The 12,092-nt window shown below is 36.6% G+C and overlaps 1 protein-coding gene across 4 annotated transcripts in view; it reads right to left on the bottom strand.

Annotated features, from left to right (window-relative positions):
• THSD7A (thrombospondin type 1 domain containing 7A) overlaps positions 1–12,092 on the bottom strand; it is a 290,606-nt gene that overhangs the window by 69,533 nt on the left and 208,981 nt on the right. For all 4 annotated transcript variants that reach the window (XM_032991409.2, XM_042801868.1, XM_032991407.2 and 1 more), the window contains exons 10-11: positions 4,404–4,638; positions 1,280–1,395 (exon numbers count right to left, since the gene is read on the bottom strand). In XM_032991409.2, coding sequence (XP_032847300.2) covers positions 1,280–1,395; positions 4,404–4,638 — 351 coding nt within the window. The remainder of the gene's footprint in view (positions 1–1,279; positions 1,396–4,403; positions 4,639–12,092) is intronic.

Genomic DNA, 12,092 nt, shown 5'->3' with positions numbered 1-12,092 from the left:
GTATAAAAGGAGTTTGACTCGCTGAATAGACAAAATACCTGTATTGGTTCACAAATATACTGTTTTATAGAAGCCTGCATGCTAGTTTGTAGTAAATATTCATGAAGATATGCTCAGTGCTTCAAGAATTTTCTTAAAACTCACAGAAATGAGAACAGAAAAGAATGGTATTTTGTCCAAGATGATCTGACCTAATGAAAATATTTCAGAAAAAACTATCAATAGTGCTGTAAAGTAACACGGTATTTAATAATGAGTAACTACTTCATAGATTCAGATTCAATGGTCTTAATTCTCTGTTCTTTTTCAAAGGTTACAAATTTAATCTCCCTAACCTCTTTCTTTTGTTAGAATGCACTAAGCACTAATAAGAATTACTGCAGAAATGCCTTTATGCTTGTGTCCTTTATAAAGAGTTGGCCACGACATTTGAAGTGTGTATATTTGATATAACAATATCTTACATTCTGATAATATGGTAGCTGTGAGTAATCACCACGTCCCACACAGGGATTAGCACCCTGGGGAACACAGGGTATTACAGTCCATCTGTAATAGTACATATTAGAAAAACACCTCCTGTTAAGCTTAAAAGAGATAAGACATAATAATGTGGTCATTAAGCTGGTCATCACTTTAAATTCATGTATGATTTCAATGTACTAAAAATTCAAGGGAGACCTGCATTGTTTGTAAGAGCTTTGCCAAGTGTATTAAAATGGTCTTAGAATGTATGTTTATATCAGACCATTAACATCAACTTAAAGCCTGCTGATTTTTATTAACTTTTCTTTGATTTTCCTTGCAGTAGAGGAAACCAGACAAAATTATATACACATGCGTACCTATCTATTTACCTACCTAACTGCTGGTATATAAAGCTGCAATTGGCAAGAAGCATATGTATTTTTAAAGACCAAATCTGACCATTTTATAATGCTACATTTCAAATGCTACAATTGCACAAGTATCTGTTTTGGTGTTAGACTAAGAGATATGCATCTACTCCGTGACTAGTTATCTCTGTACCAGTGGAATATGCAAATGGGAATTTGGAACATAAAAGTAGGCAAAATGGGAAAAAAATCCAAACATACATATAGAAAATGCATAGAAATAACTATTATTTTCAGCAAAAAAATCTATGCCCTCCCTGCAGCTGCTGTACCAGCTATTCCACGTCCTCTGTCAGATGTGTATAAGCATTATGCCAAAAGTGACTGCTAGTCTGACTTTTTTTCTTAAAATTTGTCTACTAGCACACAATGGATAAAATTACCTTCTTGGCACGAAGAAGGACACAATGTCCAGTCACTGAACGGAGTCACAATACAGTCCTTCCTACAGGGAAGCAGACAAGGCCTCACAGTTTCTGGGCGGAGGCTCTCAGGGCATCTGAAAAAAAATGAAAAAGAAGCATTAACAAATAAACAATAATTCTGCAGTAAGTGGTGAATTACGAGGTGCTGAATGCCTGCAGGCACGTGAAGGGAGTGCTAGTTGACCAGAATTCACCAGGATGGAGCACACAAATAAAAACTATTAGCATTTAAATATATCTGGTGAAAGCAAGCCAAAATCAGTGCATTCTGTATCTGGGGATTTAACTTTAAAATATCATCATTCCTCAATCACCATTCCAGACTCTGCCTTCTGAGTGTTATTTTCATACTTCCAAATGATCATGAAGAAAATCCATCTAGTTTAGCTTAGTAAAATACATTTTTATCTCTTCATAAATACAGCAGAAGCATAAACCCTGTAAGGAGTCATATTTAAACTAAATAACACTGCTAACCCAGGAAAAAATAGGTATGAGCTGGCCATGATTATGACAGAAACCAGAAAAGTGTTTGAAACTGGCAGATCAATAAGACTGTAAAACAGCGTCAGAAGGGACAGAAAACCTCACTTGTTTTAGGAAGAGGCTTGATCAGCATATAAAAGGGATTATTGGACTGTCGCATATGGAACTCGTTAACCCAGGTAATTTTCCCCATTCTGTGTTCCTATTTTTTCATCAAGGACAAACAACACTCTATGCTGCAATACTTGTCTTCAGAATGATGCAATAACTCCTGCAGAAGTACTGCAAATCTTTGAAGTACTTTCAAAATTACTATTGCCCTAAAAGCGTACAGACTGTGGACTGTTAGAGAAATATATAAAGAAAAATATCTCTTTTATATTTCTGAGCTTTTGGCTCATTACAGAAAAACATTACTCTGACTAGCTTTTCCTCTTGTGGCTGCTGGGCGTCTGGGACCAGAGAGACGAGAGACCATTTTAAAACTTGGATTGGATCAGCTGGGGAAGCTTGGCTTGTGCGAGGCATCTTTCTTGCCAGGCTGAAGGGAGCACAGGCAAGTCTAATGATAAACTACTGAGAAAATGTGATCTCCATTCTCAGTGGAAAACGATGCCTGTGCAGTGTAGCAGGAGAAGCCGGGAGAAAAGAGAAGAAAAGTTGAGTTGCAGCTTTACAGGAACACATTCTTCAGCAATAACATTTGCTACTTCATGATTTCCATTGGTTGCCTCTGCATTTTCCTGTCAACTCTCCAGCACTAACTATCTTGCTGCCCTCTTATAATGACATACCATGGAATATTATAGCTATAACAACATAAATCTTCATCACCTCTCCATAAGCTCTCTCTACATTGTTAAGTCAAATTGTGACTTGTTTATATATGATTCATAAAAACAGATTATAAATATGTGGCTGTATTATATATGGTCAGGTACACTTTAAAAAAACATCTGCCACCATTCACATATATTGACTATATTTTGATAAATTTTCTCTAAAGTTAAGATTAAAAATGCTTCTTAAAAGTACTGAACACTGGCTTACTAATGGCTTTTTCCTTAAAGAACAACAGAAATTATAAACACACAAAAAAGTATAAATTATACACATTCACTGTTTCACTGAGAACTTAATCTTTCAGCAGCACTGAACATTACAATTCCTCTTCAGATCCTTGGGCAAGCAATTAGTTCAATTAGAACACCATTTCTATCTTTTATATTGTTTGTGTTTAATATATGTGGCTTAAAGCAAAGTATTGATTTTTTGCAGTCCTTACTCAAGGTCAAATTAAACAGAAAAGATACAAGCTGAAGTCTGTAACTTGTGAGGAAGATAAGGCCAATAATATTGATTGTATTGTACCACAGTAATCCTTTTTATTAGGGGGAGTTTAAAACAAGGTTCCTATTTACATTTTCATGTTAAATGTCTGGGTCTTTAAAAATGATTCAGTGATTTTAATGTGATAATTTGAAGGATCAACCAAGACTTTTTTCTCATTTCAGGATTCATTTATGACACAATAAAACAGCCCTCCTCCCCAAAAATTTAAGGTCAAATCAAAGCCAGAGATATTAATGGTAGATTTAAAAAGGAAGATAAATTATTATAGGTTTTTTTTAAATGTAAAATGAGTACCAAATAAAATATTTAATGGTATCATGACTGAATTGAACAGCAACATAATGCAGATATACAACAATTTAGATTACTGAATGCGCTGGTATTATTCCCCATATTTCCATTTAAGTAAATTAGGAATAAGTCTACTGCTGAATAAAGAAACAAATGGCAGGCGCTGTACAAATATTTAGCACAAGAATAGCTGCCTTATGAACTTTCTAAATGACCTCTGCTACCAGCATTTCGAGCTTCGAAACTGTCCTTAGTGGGATATATTTACAGACTATCAAACTGCATGAAGATATTATAAAATGTATTTTACTAGCACCTAATCTTTATTTAACCCTGGTTATATATTAATCTGTAAAATTAAATCCTTGGGCCAAAGGGATCTCTTAAGAAAACCCCACATATATGGGAAAAAACCTCAAAAAGGTTGTCAAACTAATATTCAGACTGATGTTTCAAACTAATACCCTGTCATAGCTGCACTACGCTTCACCTCCTTGGTCTGCTTCTGAGAAGATGCACTTACATGGATTGTACTGTATTTAGATCCAAATCAGTATTTTTGTCTGGAACTGCACTATTCCGCACAGTGCACTGCTTGCTTGGAGGTACCACAAGGGTCTTGGAATGTGCTGCACTGCACACCACACTCATACCCCAAGACTTACATCTTGACTCAAACTGGTGATGGCAAGGAGCCAGCTGGATTTAGTAGTCAGTCAGCTGTCAGCAGAATCACCACTATAAATATCTCCCGTAAAAATTGATAATGAGAAAGGTATTATATAGTCCTCCTGTACCTTCAGTTTTGTATTTTTAAAAGATTAATTGTTCCCTCATGAGAACACAAAGAACAGGGTCTTTTTGTCTTTGCATGCAGTCATTGGTGATATAAATTTAAAGCAGCAAAATCTGAAGATAATTACAGCATGAAGATATTTTTTAAGATCTTTACTTTTTTGGGCCCACTTGTCCGACGTTGACTCTCACACAGATGACCTTTCTTGTCTGCATCCCCACGGAACAGGTAGCCTCCCCGTTCCAGCTGGCAGAAGAGTTGAAAGCAGAGACAGACGTATCCTCTATGCACTGTCCCCATGGGCCGGTCTGCCAATGATACACAGTGCAAGAGTGTTCGTTACAGCTGCGCGTTTCCTGTAGAGCACTACTATTTGGGCACTGTATTCCTCCTGGAACAATAAAACAGGGCAATGGTTCATGCTGTGCAAGGAAATAAGGTGTTTTATTAAAAAACAAAAACCCAAACAAACCCGCATTGAAGTCTTATTAGTTACCTATTATCATCTTGATTACATGACAGAAACGCTGTTCCCTTTTCCTCCTCTTCATATGCCCAGTGTTGACTTCAGCAAACTTCAGTCAACAGACTACACAGAACTGACTGTACATGGACAGTAAATGTAAATGTGTACAATAAGAATGCCAAAATAATCGTAATTTCTATAACACACTAATGTGCTTGGACTAACCTACAGCCCTTTTACTTTGGGGTTCTCTCAAAGAGACTATAAGAGATCACATAAGAATGTATGAAGGATCTAGGCAGAAAAAATGGTTAAATACTCTAGTTATGCATGTATAGAGACCATTGTTTATGTCTAATTCATGGATCAATTAAAAAGATTTTTGGAGCTCTTGTCCTAACTCCCAGTGGGTATTTATCCATGTTACGTAATTACCAAAGAGGATGGCACAGCTGGCAATTTCAGGTCCAGATTGAAATAACAAAGGTTGTTGCAGGTTAAGATTAAAATGCATTCATGTGTCAATAATTGTGAAGAAAAGCTCAGATAATACTATCTTTGTTGTGTCGTTTCAGACAGTACATTCAGTTTCTTATATTCAAGCACTTCAAAACCGGCCTCTGAATCCTCCCTGAGTAAAGAAGGTGTCTTTCCTACCAGACTTGATCATAGGTTACTAGACATCTCACCCTGTGAGTAGACAGCATGTCTGCTAGATCTCTGGTGTTACTAGACATACAGAATCTAGACTTAGAACATTCATGGCTTACACAACAACAATAGGACTCCTATCTCCAAGTGACGGAGCCAGTGAAAATTTAAACAACATTTTAGTCTTTCCTAAAAGACAAGAACAGTAAGAAAGATAATTGAAAGAAGAGTTTTTTATTAGTTACTGTATATGAGCCATAAAAAGCTTCTCTTAAAAGAAAAATGTATGCTTACAGCAAGCGCATGTCAGAAAGCATATTAGCCTTTATATTCCAACACTGAAATTTAGGTTGACTTTCTGCTCCACAGACATGCAAGAGGGAGGAGTTTGAAACACTCATTATTGAGAGAAATCAAACAACTAAAAGTAATCAAAGAAACAACGGATATTTCAAGTACTCCAACAGAAGTGAGTCAAGTGTCACAAGCAGGAAAATACTTTATACTCAAGTTGTTTTTGTGGTATGACTATATCTTCAGCAAATATGAGGAAAGGGCCATTCCAAAGAAACAACAGGACAAAATCCAAATTCTCAAATTATTTCTATAGAGATATTTTAAACTTCTGACTTTAGGCTAAAAATACTGATGCAACCAAGCAACATTAAAAATCATATTAGCTGAGAAGTCGTGTCAAAGACCAGCTAATCTTAAATTTTACAAAAGGGGATTAGGAAAAGCTAAAAACATGTGACTGTAATTAAACAATTACTTAAATTAAATTATTTTTTGGCTCTGAATGGATGCAAGTCAAGTCTACCAGAATTGCTTAAAATCTATGTCAACATGCAAAGCATCAAGAGAAAATGTCATACGCATTCTCCTAAAAATGAAATAAAAAAAAAATGGTAAAACAAAATTATGGTTATGTAATGTTTCAAAAAGTTATTCATGCAGTTTCCCTCAAGAAATAAAAAATCTTACAGCTAACACCAGCAGATAAGACTATAATCAATGAAATTAGGAAAGTGAGTGTATTTGGAAATGAAAAAAAATAAATCAAATATAGTAAATCCACAAGTTATTTGGCATGGGAGAGAAAATTGAACCACATGAAGAGTCTAGACATGCTCCCCCAGTACAAGGGTTAAAAAAGGGAGAATTTAGAATAAATAAGAAAGGTTAGTAAATTAATTATTTCCATCTGATTTTAGCTCAAGAAGAAACACAAGGGAAATATTTAAGCAAATTCATAAATTAAAGCTTGTTTCTGTGGGAAGAAATGTTTCCCCAGCAATGGATGCCATCGCCACCAGTTCCTAAGGCATCTGAGAATAAAGTGACAACTTAGATTCCATTTTGACAGCTTTACAAAAATGTATATTCAGGGCAAAAATGAGAGTGACATTGGCTTGTAAATGAAAAACTTTGGGGCACGAATGTCTTCAGCTCAGTGGGAATCCAGTTCTGTTCAGATTAAACCAGTAGTTAAAAAAAAATGTAAAGAATTAACAAAATGTGGAAATAATATTACTGAAATATAAAACAAGTATCACAAGTAACAAATCTTTATAATAATAAAAATTATACTACTTATTTATAAATCACTATGCTATTCTCTCCAGGAAAACATCATTCCCTTGTGCTCCCTCAAATTAAAATAAGTACAGAAAAAGCAGGAAGAGTTGGAAATCCAGCAGTTAGAGATGCCCTTAACAACATCTGCATAGGGGTAACAAGATCAGGACTGCTCAACGTTAAGAGCATTTCACCGAATGAGGACAGGTTTGACAGGAATATAAAAATTAATGAGTATCACAGAAAAAATAAAACAGACTTTTACTTTTATCAGAATACATGGAAATGGGATACAAAATACTAAATACTTTTTATATAGTGTATGATCAGATGACTGTAAATAACTTCTTGGCAGCACTAAAAATAATAATTTCAAGGTACAACAAACACTTGGAGCTGAAGCATTTCTTTGTGGTTTTGGATACTTAAGCAAAGCACACTTAGAAATGAAAGGCTAGCTTTACAGAGGGACTTGTATATTCCTCATAAAATAGCAGAGATATGAGGGTAGTTTTGTTGAATGTTTTAATGGAATTGTCATACAATTAGATTGCTTTTCTGCCTGGTTTGGAGCTGGTAATGGGTAAGACAACCTGCTCTAGGATATTCAAGGATTGGATTTTATAAGTCTTTTTTGTGACACTGTCTGGATAACCTCCAAATTTCAGAACGCTTAACATTTTCTCAAGTATTTAGGATAATTTTAATTAATCATTTTGATATCACTCATTTTAGAAATGCATGTAATTTCATAAATGCATTTCAAAACAGCTGAAATAATCTTAAATTTTGAGAAAACAGATGCAATTGAAGTGCCTCTTGTAATCTAGAGTGAGTTGTTACTTTGCTGTAGGAATGAGGTAGGCATTCCTTGAGGCAGTTGCACTTCTCAAAGGCAGACATGGTCAGTACATGCAGACTGCTAACATAAGAACAGAGACTGCCCTGTTGATGCAGATCTCCTGTTCCAGGTCTTCAAACATTCGCACTTCTGGTGTATATCAGTTATACAAACCAAGCAGACTTGTCCTATATTGCACAGCAGGATGGAAGTTAGGGTGCACTGATGGGAGATGAGGGGTCCTGTCCTCAATTCCTTTCTTGGATAGAATCGGAATCCCAGACCCCACACTACAGGCAGGAATCTGAACTGAGGGGGTCCTGAACAAAAGGGGAAGCACAGTAACATCCTCTCTCATGGCTCGCCTTCATACACAGGTGCCACGTCACTTTGCAAAGACTAGCCTGAAAATTCAGGTTCCCCAGTTCCAAAACTAAGTGTGTTTTTTATTCCTGTTTCAGCTGAAATCAGTTAAAACTCATAAAATCTCTGTCTTCTCTAAAACTGATCCTTTGGTGAATAAGTAATTTGCTGGGAAAACAATTACTCAGTTCTATGCTTTCAAATGTAATTACCAAGCACTGTTATTTCAAGCCAGGAAAATACAAAAATTTAAACCAAACAAACTCAATAAGTGTAAGAAGAGTGAACATATTAAAAAGCCCTAAGTATAACTCCTCTTTTGCACCTATGAAGTCAAGTGCACTGGAATTTTATAAGGAATAAAATTTTAAAGCATATCAACCGTAATTTGCCTAGAGTTGAGAAGAAACCCCTTTGATCCAGTTATTCCTTACATGTTCAGCAAATCAATCTTGCAGATATATGAGAAGTATGAGCTATTGGCCTCTGTCAAACAGAATACCTGATGAGATGCACAACTGACATCCTATACTGTCTAACTCAGTAATGTTTAATAGTCTGTGATATATGAGGTCACACTAAATAGTCCTTCTGACATTATACTTTGCTAACCTATGAACATACAATAGCCATAGTAAGACATTGCCACACATATGTGTCCCTACCCTAAGAGAATATTTCAAACAAAATCGTCCTTCACTCTCACCTTATAAAATTAAGCTTTTTAATCAGATTATTTTCTTATTTGAATGTGATTTGAGGTTTTATTCTTTTAATCTTTACTTTTCCAAAACCAGTGTCAGTCATTTACTACTGATAAAACTTGGAATGTATCCACAACATTAGTGTTATGCTGTATGACAGTGACTTCACAATGTCAATCAATGCAGTGTATAATCAATACAGAATCAATCTGCATATCTATTATTTACTTAAAAATTAAGACTCATTTAGTACCTTTTATTCTCAGGTCATGGCCCATGTAAAGTAGACTCAAAAAATTAATGAAAATATTCAATAGAAAATAAAACAAAAAAAGGCAAACCTACATTCAACAGAGATAAGCTGAGCTGTACACAATGCCTTCACTAGACTTATGTAGAACAACCATATGATGCATCAGGTAACATCATTATGTCCTTTGCTGTCATTTTATATTTTGAGACAGTGACTTTCTGAAGTTTCTCACTGTACCATGAAGATGTATTTGACAGTGACACAAATGAGCTACCACTACAAGCAGGCTCACAGACAGGCAAATTTATAAATCACTTCACCTTTCAAACCTTCAAGCTGAGGACAGTGATCTCAGAAAAGATATCAAAAATCATTACTGTGACACCAGTTTCCACATGGAGTCATCTCACAAACCACAGAAAATCTTTAACTTGAAGAAAGAGACTCCTCTCTCTCTCTCTCTTTCCACTGACTGCAAATAAATAAGCCCATCCCAGACGTGCATAACCAGACCATGCTTCAGGCTCTAGCGTATGGTTTGACCACACGGAAGAGGTGTTGTCTTGCATGAGGAAATGTTGATGAGAGGACACGTGGCTGAGGTCAGCTCCTGGTTCAAGCAGAAGTCAGTGTGGTGCTGGAGGGGCAGTTGTAGCCCACAGCTCATTAGAAAACTTTGTCACTACTGTAATTTACATATTGCTTCAATTTTTCCCGTTAAACTATTCTTGTCAGTAAAGAATTATTATAATGTTACTGAATTATTCCAAGTCACCCAAGAAAATCTATTCTACAGAGTCTGTTTCCTGTTGGCCAGTTATGCTAACTTGAGGGTTTCTTCAAACCAATTCAGCAGCACAGATAGCTGGGAAGTAAGAAGAAAAGCTCTTAATTGTGAAATGACATAGCTCTATCACGGCCAGTCGTCTGCCAACATTAACAAGCAAAATGACAGAATATAGTATTTTTTATTTCAAAGAGGAGAGAAACTGAACAATTGCAGGCAATACTTTGATAAGAATCCATCTGAGATCCAGATAAAAGAATCCAAAGCCATCTGAGATCCAGATAAAAGAATTCATTTCCTATGCATTTATAGACCCTTTAAAAATTTCAATGGGCTGTTCATGTTTTAGTATCCCAATGAACCAGAATTAAGCACTTTAGATACTTCGAGGGATTGCAATATTCCTTCTGTAGGTAATGCCTGCAATGCTTTGATCTTCCCAGGCTTGTAGACTGAATTCTCCATGACTAGCATGAGGATGTGTGTGATCAAGGACTCACAGTGGTAAACTTGGAATCCTTATATCATCTTAGAAGCCAAGTTTAGCTTTGTTCATAGACTGGCAACAGACTTGTACGTTCTTTCATTAATGAATGTCCAATCCTGATACCATTGGAATTGCAAATATCTATGTATAATATATTTGTCCTATTGTGTCCTGAATAAAAACTCTCGAATATCATGGCAATATTGTACAGGTATTACTATGAAATTGATTATATAACCTGGTTTGTCTCTCATATCAACAGTTCAGGCAAAGGTTCAAAAATCCAAAAGGGAACACCTGTGGGACTGTTCACCTGAACAGAACTGATAGGTATTTTCAGAACTCAGTTTTAATGTGTAAATAGAATTATTGGTCCTACATTTATTAGAATTGGGATTTTTAGTTACAAATTACTTTTACAGAGTTTTCAACAGCAATGTACACTTTTATAAGCTCTGAATGCAACTGAGAACTGCATGTTTCCCAAAAAAGATTTATGTGGAGCTTCCTTTTTATATCAGCAGAATACAGATGTTCAGATACATTAATATGTATAGGAACATATATTCTGGGATATGGAGAAAGCTGAGGTACTCACTGACTTTTTTGCCTCAGTCTTCACCATCAAGGGCTCCAGCCACACCACCCGAGATGCAGAAGGCAAAGGTGGGGACTGGGAGAATGAAGAACCACCCACTGTAGGAGAAGATCATGTTTGAGATCACCTAAGGAACCTGAAGGTGCACAAGTCCATGGGACTTGATGAGATGTATCCGCAGGTGCTAAGGGAACTGGCAGGTGAAGTGGCTAAGCCTCTATCCATCACATTTGAGAAGTTATGGCAGTCCAGAGAAGTTCCCACTGACTGGAAAAGGGAAAACATAACCCCCATTTTTAAAAAGGGAAAAAAGGAAGACATGGGGAATTACAGGCCAGTCAGTCTCACCACTGTACCCAGCAACATCGTAGAGCAGATCCACCTGAAAACTAAGCTAGGGCACATGGAAAATAAAGAGGTGAATGGTGACAGCTAACATGGCTCCACTAAGGGCAAATCATGCCTGACAAATTTGGTGGCCTTCTATGATGGACATACAGTGTTAGTGGATAAGGGAAGAGCAACTGCTGTCATCTACTTGGATTGTGCAAAGCATTTGACACTGTCCTGCATGACAACTTTGTCCCTAAACAGCAGAGACATGGATCTGATGGACTGACCACTCAGTGGATAAGGAATTGGCTGGATGATCAAACTCAAAGGGTTACAATCAATGGCTCGATGTCCAAGTGGAGACCAGTGACAAGTGGTGTTCCTCAGGGGTCGGTGTCGGGACCAGCGCTGTTTATCATCTTTGTTGGCAACATGGACAGTGGCACTGAGTGCACCCTCAGCAAGCTTGCTGATAACACCAAGCTGCATGATGCGGTCGACATGCTGTAGGGAAGGGATGTCATCCAGAGGGATCTTTACAAGATTCAGAGGTGGGCCCGTGCAAACCTTGTGAGGTTCTTTTATTTGTTTATTTATTTTTATTCTCCAGAGTTTGTATACAGTGCAAAGGAGCATGGTTTTGAAGATACCTGACCAAGATGTGAGTGAATTGCTATAACTAGGTAGACTTGTGTCCTTAAAAAAAGCATAGAATAACCTAAGAATAGTGGTACAGAGGCCAAGGTCTGAGCAAATCTGAAGCACTACAACACCCAAGTAATGA

This window comes from Tyto alba, unplaced genomic scaffold (genome assembly GCF_018691265.1).
Source record: "Tyto alba isolate M040663 unplaced genomic scaffold, T.alba_DEE_v4.0 Super-Scaffold_38, whole genome shotgun sequence".
In the NCBI taxonomy this organism is placed as follows: Eukaryota; Metazoa; Chordata; class Aves; order Strigiformes; family Tytonidae; genus Tyto; species Tyto alba.
Note: the sequence above shows the minus strand (reverse complement) of the source record. Positions and strands in the feature narration are given on the sequence as shown.